Source organism: Physeter macrocephalus, unplaced genomic scaffold (genome assembly GCF_002837175.3).
Source record: "Physeter macrocephalus isolate SW-GA unplaced genomic scaffold, ASM283717v5 random_65, whole genome shotgun sequence".
Classification (NCBI taxonomy): Eukaryota; Metazoa; Chordata; class Mammalia; order Artiodactyla; family Physeteridae; genus Physeter; species Physeter macrocephalus.
In genome coordinates this window covers 117177-129809 of record NW_021145351.1, presented here as the reverse complement: position 1 = coordinate 129809, position 12633 = coordinate 117177, and the positions used below count along the sequence as shown (strand labels likewise).

The 12633-nt window shown below is 66.0% G+C and overlaps 1 protein-coding gene across 5 annotated transcripts in view; it reads right to left on the bottom strand.

The window, feature by feature from the left end:
- Positions 1-7541: 7541 nt before the first annotated feature.
- The window catches only part of PTP4A3 (protein tyrosine phosphatase 4A3), a 34563-nt gene continuing 29471 nt past the window's right edge, over positions 7542-12633 (bottom strand). For all 5 annotated transcript variants that reach the window (XM_028483753.2, XM_028483752.2, XM_028483754.2 and 2 more), the window contains 4 exons: positions 11514-11606; positions 10183-10313; positions 9476-9550; positions 7542-7750 (listed from right to left, as the gene is read on the bottom strand). In XM_028483753.2, coding sequence (XP_028339554.1) covers positions 7633-7750; positions 9476-9550; positions 10183-10313; positions 11514-11606 — 417 coding nt within the window. In that variant the 3' untranslated portion in view covers positions 7542-7632. The remainder of the gene's footprint in view (positions 7751-9475; positions 9551-10182; positions 10314-11513; positions 11607-12633) is intronic.

Here is a 12633-nt window from a genome sequence, read left to right as displayed (position 1 = left end):
GTCACCCACTTCGGCTCCAGTGGTCACATGAGGAGGCCAGGGAAGTCCATCCCTGCCACAAAGGGGTCCTCTTACCGGGGAACGAGGGGCCAGCTCGGCAGGCGGAAGGAGGGCCCCCTCCACCGAGCCCACCGCTCACCTCGGGGGAAGGGGTCCTGACAGCTAGGCTAAAAACTGCTTGACAGTCATGGGACAATCACACTGAAAGCCTGCATGCTGTTTTCAGGACTGGCGCCCAGCCATTTTTGTCCTTGTTGGAAATTATATTTTGCTTTTAGAAGATGCTCCCAATGTAATGCCTACGTATTAATGAAATAATTCAACTGAAAACGCTGCAAGTGTAGCCATCGAAGGAAGGCAGACACGCTCCAGTTAGCATACCTCCCACCCACAGCTGAACCTGAAACCATTCCCGTCCAGGTCACCTGTGACCTCCCCGCAGTGGACCCGTCAGCACACGTGACTGGGGTGACCTTTCCGTCCACTTGGCCCCAGGACCCCTCCCTCACTTGGTTTTCCTCCCACGTCGAAGGTGGTGCCTTGTCATCTTCACTGGTTCTTCCTCCTGTTCTTGGACCCCTTCCCGCCGTTCTCCTTGGTCTACACTTGCCCCCTTGGTGGTCTCCTCCAATCTTTACGAACCACCTATAGGCCAATTTCTCCCAAACCTGTATCCCAAACGCGGACCTGAACTCCAGCCTCGACCCTCAAACTGCTTGGATTCTAGCAGCATCTCAAACTCAACCTGTGCACAACGGACCGCTCACCCCAAACAGGCTCCTCCTGCAGCCCCCATCTCAGGTGACGGGGGCTCCACCCGTCCAGTTGCTCCAGCCCCAAACAGTAAGGTCGTTCAGCCGGTCAACAGACACCCAGGCGTGCTCCTGCCTCAGGGCCTTTGCACTTGCTGCTCCTTCCGCTGAAAAGCTCTTCCAGCACCTCTTTGTAGGAATTTGCTCAGCTGTCACCTTCTCAGTCACAAATGCTGTGATCCTACTTAAAATTAAAACTTTAGGGACTTCCCTGGTGGTCCATTGGTTAAGAATCCGCTTTTCAATACAGGGGGCACGGCTTCGCTCTCTGGTCAGGGATCTAAGATCCCACATGCTGTGCAGCACAGCCAAAAAATAAATAAATAAATAAATAAATAAAATAATTTTCTAAAAACCTTCATAACCACCACCTCTGCTGGTACCTCCACCCCAGTCGGTCCCACCCCTGCCCTGCTGTATCATACCACTCGTCACCGACTGACACACGCCACGTTGTGTGTTTAACTCTGGGTCCTTCCCGTTAGAATCCATTCTGCCTGTCCAGTCCACTGCCAGACCTGGGTCCCAGCACCCTGGCAGCACCCAGTTGGTGCTCAGAAAGTGTTTGTCACCGAAACGAATTTAATACTGTAAAACTAAACACAGCTTAGGAAGCCAATGAAGTCGCCTAAAACTTGCTTAAAAGTTGTAAAATCAGCCTAGTTTGCACAAGTCATTGATAAGGGGCTTGACTGCGGGAAACATCCATTTGCTGACCTGTCACTTTCTGACACGTACATCCAGACACTTCATGAGCACGCTGCCCATAAGAGGAGCAGAAAGAATTGGCCGAAAATGAGCGCGGTTTTTTCTTTTAAAGTAGTGTAAAAGTGGGAAATGGTCATTGCAACATAGAAGGTCCGGGGCCACCACGGGTGCACCCAGCTCCCCATGGTGTGGTTTGCCAGCGACCTCAGTGTGTGCCCACCTGACCAAATTTGTCTCCTGCAGCCCCCCAGGCCCTCTCTGACCCATGGGGAGGCCAGGAATGGGGGTAAAGGCAGGGTGGGGCGGAGGAAGGGAAGGGTGGTCTCCGGGACTTGGTGGGGGCCCTCTGGCCAGCACAGGGACGGACAGGAAGGACGTGGGAGCCAGTAGCACGGGGCTAATGCTCCCCTAACCCCAGGAGGACCCCCAGTGGCTCGGGGGGAGAAGCCTGTCCGCAGTCTGTCCACAGCTCCCAGTCGACAGATCAGGGCTCGGAGCTCATTTCCCTCACGGACAGAGCCAGGGCGGGATCCAGCAGGGTGCGGGGGACAGTGCAGGTGGCCAGGCCTGGATGGGGGTCTGGGAAGGGCAGAGTCTGAGTTGGTTCTGGGTCTACCCGGCAGGGCTGAGGTGCGGGGGCTGTGCAGAGGCAGGGGTCCCAGCACCCGCGGCCCACCGGCCCCACCTCCCCCAGGGACGCCTGCTCCGTGGACCGCTGCCGCCCTTCCTCGACGGGTTCTTCCACAGCAGCGAGCGGTGGTGGCGCACGTCATGGGCACCGTGTCGGACGTGCTGCACCGCCGGGCGCACGCAGCACAGAGGCCCAGAGCCTGGGCATCGCCGTCAACGCCCGCTCCTCCGACGACGACGTGAGGGCGCCCAGGGAGGGCCGAGCGCCCCCATCTCGTGCCCCTCCCGTGCCTCCCCCGCTCCCTTCCTCGAAGGCGGGCAGGCCCCCGGGCCGCGGTCCAGCTGGGGCGGGGAGGTGGAGGTCCAGGGCAGCTCCCCGGGTGCGCACCGGCACAGGTGGGCCAGCCGGGAGGCCACCAGGTGGCGCTCGCCCTTCTCCACGGGGCTGAACTAGCGCCGACATCGTCTCTCCAACCCCACCTGTCCTCACCTTCCTGACCTGTCAGCACGTTTGCAACGGCAGATTTTCCTTGGCTGGGAAATTAGAGGGATAAGCCCCGCCCCGCCCCCAGCTGCATTCATGACACTCGGGTTGTCAGGATGTGACTGTGAGCATGAGAGAGAAACGATTTCAGGTCCTTGAGGATGGCCTGTGACCCTCCCCAGGAGCCCTGTCTGAGGGGTAAAGCAGAGCCCTGGCCCCGAAAGCCCTGAGCCCAGGTGAAGGGTCCCGCTGAGGGGACCGAGCCCCATCCGCACACGGAGTGGAGGGTTAGGAGCCCCAGGCAGGTTTGGCTCTGGCCCTGAGCCTCTGCCTTGCAGGAGCGGGATGGAAACCGGGCAGCGGCCATGGCACTGTTCGGGGAGCCGGTGGCATCAATGACAGGCAGAAAGCTAAGTGGCCTGAGAACCCAGGTGCACCAGAGCATGGTGGCCCCGCTCCTGCACCTGAAGGACAGCTGCCGGGCCGCCGTCACGGTCAGTGCCTCCCGATGGGCCTGGGCCTTGGCGGGGCTGGGGACCCACGGGTGGCAGGGGGCTGGGGGCTGGGGGTCTGCAGATGGCAGGGGGTGCTCCCTGGGGCAGCAGGTTTGGCCCCCTCCCCATGTGCACACGCGTGCACTCACACACACGTGCACACACGTGGCCATGCCGTGTCAGGACACCGTCCTGCTCACTGCTGTGTCCCCAGGGCCTGGCCTGTAGTCGGGGCTCAGGCTGTTCGTTGAACTTGCTGAGATATGGGCTGAGCCCTACTGTGTGCCAGCCTGTGCCCCACGCCGGGCCACTAAGACGCAGCTCAGCCTTCCTGGAGCTCCCAGCGGCCAGGGAGATGGACAATAAGCGGCCAGTTTCCAAGCCCATGGGGGCTGAGTGCCGCCTTCGGTTGAGGGGCCTGGTGCCGCGGCCAGGGAGGCGGTGGGCCCGCGCAGCCTCACAGGCAGCGGGAAGGAGCCCGGGAGGGGCCGCGCCCGCGCTGTGGCTTCCTCACACCCCACCCCGGCCCGCGCCCTCCCCCGCGGTCCCCACAGCAGGCCAAGCTCGCCTTCCACCGCGGCTCAGCGCTGCTCGATGGCGGCTGCGGAGCACCCTCTCCTGCACGCCGGCCCGGGGAGGCGAGCCTCGGCGCCCGCCACTTCCCCCGGGGCTGCCTGGTTTGGGGCCGCAGCGGGGGACGGGAGGGGCCGGGGGCCGGGAGCCGGGCTCCCCGGGGCTGGGGCTCCGGGCCGTGCTCTGTGCGGGCCCAGCCCTCTGGCCCCAGCGAGTGACAGGCGTGCTCCCCAGATGAGCCACAGCCAGGAGGGGCTCAGCATCCACTTGGCGCAGGCCCTCAGCTTCCTGCACAGCCGCCGTCGTCACATCAAGACCCGGGCAGCGCTCTTCATGGGTGAGCGGGGGCCGGGCTCGGGGACCCCCGGGCCTGCCCCGCCTGAGCGCCCGGAGCCTCACCCGCCCGGCGCCCGCACCGCCACTGCAGCTGGAGCTCGAGGGCCACCGGCAAGAGGAAAGGTGACGAGGGGGGAGGCCTCGGAGGGTCAGGAGCGCGTCCGAGCCCCCTTCCACCGGCCAGCGTGCTCCTCGTTGTCACGCAGGCTGTGCCATCTGCCACCACCCCCAGGCCGTGTCCCAGATGGTCAAGGACATGGACACGAAGCTGCTGCTCTGCAGCAAGCGGCCCCAGCCCGTCCACACCCACACCTGTGTCGCAGGGAGGGTGGACCCCCAAACACGCGGGGCTGAGAGGGGGTGGGGTGGGGAAGGGGAGCACCCAGGCCTGGAAGGCCCAGGAGGTGGGGTCTGGGTGCCAACCTGCCCCCCCGCACCCCAGGTGGGAATGAGGGCGCCGCCCTGTCAGGGCGGGGCTGTGGGCAGACGGGACCGCAGGGGGCACCTCTGACTTGTCCCTCCTCTCCTGGAGCTTTTGAGGATCTTCAGAATGACCCAGAGCCCGACATCCAAGAACTTGCCACCAGGCAGCCCTCCTTCCTTCAGCAGGTGGCAGCCAGACCGCGGTGACCTCCAGCCGTCCTCCCTCACCTTCCCCCTCACCCACCCCCAGCCCCATGCCCACCGTGTCAGGCAGCCCTGCCCTGTCCACACAGAGCTTGGCTGCATAACATTTTTCCATTTGAAAGAAAGATCTAGATTCAACAAAGATGCGTCACACCTGTACGCTCCCTGCCCACCAGTCCGTGGGTCCCCAGGGGAACCAGGCAAGCCCCAGGAGACACTGGCAGGCCTGGGGGAGGCCAGGGAGACCGTGTCCCCCAGAGACAGACTGGGAAGTCTGTGCAGCGCCCTGCAGATGGCAGCCCCTCCCCTCATGGAGATCAGGTGGGCTCCCCTTGGCCAGAGCCCAAGCCGTGGCCTGCCAGCGTCCTGGGCGCGGGGAGGGCACTCCCAGGGCAGCCTTGGCCCTCGGGGCTCACTGCTGAGTGGAGCCGTTCACCAAGGCACCCCAAGGCATTCACCTGTCTCCGGCTTGGAGCTCCGTAGCCACGGGGGTGCTGACGGTGGGCAAGAGGCCCCTCGGCTGGTCTCCCTCCACCCCCATCTCTAGCCTCCTGAATCCAGTCAGGGCTGGCACCCGGGGTTGGCAGAGGAGCCAGCCTGGCCCAGAGTCACACCTTCCCGGTGGGCCTGGCCCATCCTGGATGAGCTGTGCGGCCTGAGGCGAGGGTCTCAGCTCTCTGAGCCTCAGCGGTCCCGTCTGTAAAACGGGTAGTAAGACCTTCCTCCGAGACCCCTGAGAGGGCTGAGTCTAGAAGGGGTCCCCCGACTCCCAGGGAGCCCCTGGAGGCCCACCTGACCTTCAGGAGGTCCTTCCTCTCCCAGCCTTGGTTTTTCCACTTGTGCAATGGGCAGGTGGGACCTTTCCCTGCCTGTGAGACCCTCCCTTGCCGGAGTCCTCTCTAGGGCCTCCCCCCAGGGTGTCCCTCTCGGGACCCCAGCCGGCCGCCCTCCAACAGGAGGTCCAGCGCAGCCCAGCCTGCCCCCTGCCTTTCCCCGCCTGCCCCCCGTGCCCTCCCTGACCCTCCCCACTCCGCCCAGAGAGCGCTTCCACCCGCAGCGCCCTGCCCACATCCCCAGCCCCTCGTCAGCCCCTCCTGAGGCCGGGCACCCCCCTACCCGGCTCACCACCCCCCTTAGACTGTGAGCCCCTCGGGGCAGGGATGGGGCTGCACCGGGCTGGCACCCAGGAGACCCCAAAACCTGGATGGTGGGTTGAAAAAATACAGCAACCTCATGGACACGCCCCAGATTCACTTGTGTTCTTGGGTGTGTTTGGGGAAAGGAGGAAATAAACTCTCGGTAGAGCCGGCGGCCCCTCTCCACCCGGGAGCCCCGTCTCCCCGTCTGCGTATCTCTGAACGGGGTACCTGAGGAGGAGCTCTGGGTGGATTTGCCCCTTCACTACTCTCCGTCTTGTCCACGGACCTCCGTGGGTGCCCCCCCATCTCTCCTCCGCTGCAACCCCCTGCCTGGGGGCGAGGGGTGCACTCCTTCAGGACCAAGAGGCCTGAGGGGGAGGGTCCCCTCGGTCCAGCTGGTGGGTGGGAGTGCCCTCTCTCCTGAAACGGGGGGACTTCCCTGGTTTCACCCAGCACTTGCCCCCCGGCCACCTCCGGGCAGCGGGCAGGCAGGCCGCCCGCACATCCCTCCACCCGGCCCCAGTTCACCCTCCCTCTGGGAAGTCTGGTTTAGTAAAAGCTTAGAGCTGGGTGGGCCTGGACCCAACAGGTTCCTGGAGCCGACGGTGACTGGGCAAAAGCCCCAGGGGAACCGAGACAGGAGAAGTCTGAAGTGGAGGGAGCCCAGTCCCTGCCAGCAGGGCGGGGGGCTCTAGACCCGGGCTCACGGGAGGTGCCCCATTAACCGTACCAGCGGCAACAGTTCACTGCCAGGCCGGCCACGCCAGACCAGGGGCAGGGAGACGGGGCCTGTGCCCTGGTGGGCGGGCCACCCTCCCACCTGTGGAAGGTGCAGAGCTGAGAGCTGCACACGGGGAGGCTGGGAGCAGGGCAACCCATGCCCCCAGGCAGACCCTGCCCCCCCACACACACACTCTAACCTATCACGGCAGGCCCAGTCGGCCACCATCACCCGCTCCCTGCTCTGGGCCTCTAAGGACACCTGGTGGGGGCAGGGCAGCCACCCCACTGGACACAAGCCCCGAGGAATTACCAAGTGACCCACCCTGTCCTGCGCAGGAGCAACGCCGCCGGTGACCCGGCCCTGACACGGCACCATGGCCACTGGGCGGAGCCCGCTCAGGCCACAGCCCTTGCTCTGTTCTACGTGGGACGGCCCCTGCCCCTAAGCCAGGGAGCGCAGGGACCCGGCGTGGACGCCCGGGGGCGCCCCAGCACAGCCGTCCCGCTCGGGGCCTCCCGGGGCCCCGCCTGGCACCCCACCCCACTCTCCAAGCACACACGGCCACAGGGTCCGGTTTTATTGCCTTCGAGTGTCCAGAACATCTGACCGCCCCAGACCAAATAATTTAAGGTGCCAATAACAGGTCAGGGTGAGGGGCTGCAGAGGAGGAGCCGGGCCCAGTGGTTAAAAAATACACCAGCCCCCAAACAAACGGGCCAAAGGGGAGAGCTGCCCAGGGGCAGGGCACTGGCAGGAGAGCCAGGGACGCGGGGTGAGGGGGCGGTTAGCGGGGAATTAAGCCTCAGAGGGACGGAAGGAGCCGAGGGCGCAGACAGAGACACACAGGGCACAGAGCGAGAGACAGAGACGCGGGGCATGTAGACAAAAGGAAGGATGGGCCGGACAGTGGTGCGAGCACACACACACGGACACACTGGCACGCGCGTGTGGACAGAGACGCGGGGGGATGGTGACAGGAGACGGCAAAGGGCGCGTGGGGCGGGTCGGGCCGGGCCGGACCGTTGGTGGCGGGTGTGCCGAGGCGTCTGGAGAGGAGGGAGATGGAGCCCCGCTGAGCCCGAGGCCAGGGCGCCAAGGTCCTGAGCTACATGACACAGCACTTGGTCTTGTGTGCGTGTGGGTCCTTGAACCGCAGTCTCTGCTTAGGCCGGTATTTTTCCAGGTAGGTAAGCTGTTTGCTGTTGATGGCTCCACGCCGCTTCCTGGGCAGACGGAACAGGGGTGGGGATCAGGCGGGACCCGGGCTCGGCCGCCTGCCCTGGCCCAGGGCCTCGAGGCACCGGAGCCCGGCGGGGCTGGAGCGGGTCCTCGTAGCCAGCAGAGCCCGTCCCGCCTCTAGGCCTTTGCCCGGGCGCCCCTGCCGTCAGAGTCACCCTCCCCCATCACCTGCAGTCACCGCTGCTGGCCTTCCACTCACCTGGCTCTCACCTCCCCCAGGCTGGCTCCCTGACCCCCACCCCCCAAGGTCCCCATGTCTACCTGGGTGCCACCTCACCCCCAGGCCCTGGGACCCCAGAGGCCGCAGGGGTGGAGCCTGGGCATCCCGGCTGGCTGGGAGGGGGAGGAGAGGAGGAGGGAGGTGGACCTCAGGTGCCCAGCTGTGAGGGCACCTAGGGCTGCCCACCGGGCGCTGCTGGAGGTCATCTGTCCCCACCCGCCCGTGACCTCAGACGTGGCCCCAGACTTGCTCTGGCCAAGGAAACGTGAGCGGGGGAGGAGCCAGCCTGTGCTTCTCTGAGTCACCGGGTTGGGCCCAGCCCCCAGTCACGGGCCTCGGGCCTCAAGCTGGGGAACCAGCACCGAGGTGGGTGCGGGAAGGGCTCTGGTGAAGGCCCGGCCCTCGCCCTGGTGCCCCTTGGATCCGCACCCAGGCTCACGGAGAGAGACAGCGCGTGCCTGTGTGCGCGCGCGCACGAAGCAGTGCCAGGCTCCCGAGCAGGCCCGAGCGCCCCCGGCTGCACGCAGGCCTGGCTGCCTGGCCGGTAAACAAGCCTGCCTCTGGGAGAAAGGTGGCCGTGCCCCGGGAGCCGCCACTGGGGAAGCAGCACAAGGACACACCCGGGCACAGAGCGTGTGCGAGTCTCTGTCACACACACACACACACACACACACACACACACACACACACACCACGCCCGCGTGCACGCACACGGCGGCTGGGCGGGGGGCGGGCTCGGGCCCAGCACGGGCCCAGGTCCTCTGCCATCCGCCCCACTGTCCCTGCTGACACCCCAGGACCCTGCGCCACCAGGGCTCTTTTCCCGGGAGCGGTGGTAGAGACGGGAGCCCCCCACCCGAGGAGGGGGTGGGGTGAGACCCCCGCGGGGGCTGAGAAGCTGGGGCACAGGCCCCAGGGGCCAGGGATTCGTTCGGAAGGGCAGCTCTGCAAGACCCCCACGTGTCAGTCGTCCCCGGGGTGTTAGGGAAGGTGGGCAGGTGCCACAGGAGGCTCCTTTCACAGACGGGCTGGGCTGGATGGCTTCTGGGGGCCCCTCGTCCCCCAGGTAAGGAGAATGACACCCCACGTGAGGAGTGCTGGAGGCTTAACGAGCTGCTCGCCCCAACTCCCCGCGCGGCCTGCTCGTTACTCCACGCGCCCCAGGAGGCTGAGGGAGCCGCGGGCCTCGGAGGTGGGACCAGCCAGGCCCTCACTGTCGCCTCTCCTCGCTCACACCTCCCAGACAGGGGAGAAGGCCACGCTCAGGGACCAGTCCTCAGTCAGGGCCAGGCGGCCTGAGCGGTGCGTTGGTGCCACGCCAGGAGGCTGCGCTGGCCTGGGGGATGCCTTGGAGGACCCCCCGGGGCCAGGGGTCAGAAGTGCCCACTGGCAGGGCACTGGGCCCCTGCGGGGTGGGGAGCACAGGGCAAGGGCCCCGTCAACCCGGGCCCCTGAGCACTCCCCACCGTCCTCCCCCACCGCCACTCACTGTCGGATGAACTGGATGGCGTCCTCGTACTTCATTCCACTCTCGATGAGGGCCAGAGCCACGAGGACCGGAGCCCTAGAGCGGACGCAGAATGAAACCACCCGAGCCTCTGCTCCCAACCGTCCCCTGACAGGCCGCCTACTGAACACACGGAGCAATGCCTTCCCCCGCGGGGCCTGAGGGCTGCCCAGACTCCCCCCGTGCCCTGCCCCCGCCGTGGAGGGCACAGGCTCCTCCCGACCCTGCTGCGCGACCTCAGGTGAGCCAGGCAACCTCTCTGTGCCTCAGGCTCCTCGCGTGTAACTATGTTGGTGGGAGGGTGGAAGGAGGGAGGGTAAAGCGCTGGGTTTAGGTCTGGTTGTGGATGAGAGATTGACTCTTGGCCATCAACCCCGCCCAGCCAGTCCCTCTGCAAACGGGGATTCCACCGCCTGGGTCCTTCAGTGAAACCCAGGCTATTTGCTGGGGGCAGGGCCTTTGTGCCTGGAGAGGGGCGGAGCTGGCAGTTCCTTCCTGCTCAAGTGCACAGCCCAACCACAGCAGGAGGGAGCGGGGTCAGACTCTGGGAAGGACTTCCTCCCCGCCCAGGTCTGGGAACTTCCAAGCAAGCAGGTCACGTGTGATGCGGGTTCAGCACCCACATCCGAGAGTGAGCCAGGCCACAGGGTCCCCAGGTTCAAGCCAGCCGCCCTGCCCCGCCAGCTCACCGTCCCAGGCCGGCCACGCAGTGCACAGCCACGCAGCTGCCGGGGTCGTCACAGAACTTGGTCTTCAGCAGACTCAGCCAGTCCTCCACCACTCTGCCGGGTGGAGGCGCCCCGTCGTCAAACGGCCAGTCCTGCAGAAGGAAGCAGCCCGTGAGGGCCCTCCACACTGGAAGGTGGGGTGAGGGGCACAGGCCGGCCCGCCCACGGGCTCTCTGGGAAGCACAGAGGGTGTCGGGAGCCCACGAGGGTGCGGGTCAGGGCACAGGGCCGGGGAGCTCCCCCCCCCGCAGGGCTCCTCCTCATCCTCTCCGCTCCCTCAGCTGTCCTCTCCTCCAGGAAGCCCCCCCGGAACACCCTGCTCTTTTCTTTGAGGAGCCCCGGGAGCCCTACTCCCCTCCCCATCAGCCCACACTGCGATTCAGGGGTCAAAGCCTGACCCTCACCGAGCCTGAGAGGTTCTGGGTCAGGAGGCCCAAGGGGTCTGGCCCACAAACGTGGTGACATGTGCCTGTCTGTGTCCCTGGCCCTCAGCACAGCTGCACAGAGCAGGCCGGGCCCAGTGAGGATGGAGACGCTTAAGTCCCAGCGGAGCAGAGTCAGTGCCGTTTAGTGCATCCGCGCGTGCCCACCAAGGCTAGGCCCCCGGGTCACCTAATCCTGTTGCCCGACTCCGGACTCAGCGACCCCCGGAGGAAACCGGTCTGCCTGGCTGCTGTAAGTCTAACCCAAATCCTTCCTGCTGCAGTGGGAGGGGTGGGAAAGGCTGCGGACTCCCTGTGCTACGGGCCGCTTTACAGCGTTCACCTGGTGCCTCCCAAGCACCCACGCTCTCCAGGCGAGGAACCCGGGGTCACGCAGCGGGGAAGGCGCAGAGGCAGGACTCGGGCAGGCCCGTCTGACCCCGAGGCTCCGACCCTTCCACCATCTCACCACGGTCGCCCGGCTCGGCGTCCTCCCCAGAGGGCCGGCCCCAGGGCTCTGGTCGAGGCGCCGGGAAACCCGTGGCCCATCCCACAGGGCCTGCCGCCTAGACACCGGTCCCCAGCACCGGGGACCAAGGAAGCAGCCCCCAGGGTCCCTCCCCACGGCATCGGTAGAGCCTCCCCAGGGGCCCGCCAGGTGCCCCCAGCCCACCGTCCCGGAGGCACCCGCTGCCAGGCGACAGGGCCCCGAACGCCAGGCAGGGAGACAGAGATGCGCCCGAGGCAGCCCAGACTCCTAGAGACGAGGCCTGGGCACGAAGCCGGCGAGGGGGGCGCGGCAGGGGGCACGCACCGAGGCCACGCGCGCCTGCTTCCCGGTGAGGGACCCCAGCCCCCTCCAGCCCTCACCACGACGGTGATGCCGTCCTTCTCCAGCGGGGCCTTGTCGTAGGTCACTTCGCACACACGCACCACGGTGGTGGCCCCGTACTTCTTCAGGTCCTGGCAGGGGGAGGAAGGCAGGGCTGAGCCGGGACCGCGGAGCTCAGGGCTGGGGAACCCCTGGCCAGGCCAGGCCCCCCTTGACAGGACAGAAAGGCTGACGCCCAGCGTGAATCACCAGCGGCTCACTGACTTTCAGGCTCAGTGACTTGCCGAGGGTGGGACAGTCTTTCCTGATGCTCCTGGGGCAACTGTCCCTGGGCCCACCCAGCAGCAGGGAGGGTGTCCCCACCGACCCTCCTTGCCCTCGTGGCTACTCAGCCGGGAGCCAGCTTCCTAGCACTACCTCCCTCTTCTCGGGTGCTCAGGACCCCAGATCACATCAGCAATTTCCAGACAAAGATCCTGGGTCCCCAGGCAGGGATAGGACACCACCAGCCCACACACGAGCCCCTGCATGGTCCCTGCTCTGGGCAGCCCTCCCAGCCAGGGTTGCAGGGACAAGTCCAGTCAAGGGGCATAGCCAGACCCCGAACGGGCTTTCAGAGTCTCGGCGGGGCAGGCCTCGGGGCGGGGAGGGCAGGCACCTGCCCAGACGGCACCCAGGAGGGAGCCAGGCCCTGCACACCAGCGGGGAAGCCCCGGGCTGCCAGGGAGAAGGTCAAGGCAGTTCACAGCCAGGCGCAGGGATATTTATACGCTGGGGTGGAGGGTTCCACTCCGTGGGGTCCACATGCGGGGGCTGCACCCACCCCGACCTGCTCCCAGCAGCTATTTTAGGAGCGGTGAGGAATCAACTGCTGGACCTTGCTCATCACGCGACGGGGACACCGGACACAGGACAGCACAGAGCTATTCTGAGAATGCGGGGAGCAGGGGGCGGCGGTGCAGGGCTCTGAGGCCAAAGGGGTACCTCAGATCCCTCTGTGCCTGCAGCCGAGGGTGCTTCCGGCCAGCCCAGGGCTGGGCCCGGCCCCTCATCACAGGCTGAGCGCTGCCCCCGGTCACACGCTGAGCCCTGACCCTAGTGACAGACCGGGCTCTGACCCTGCTCCCACACTGAGTCCTGACCCTCATCACACACTGA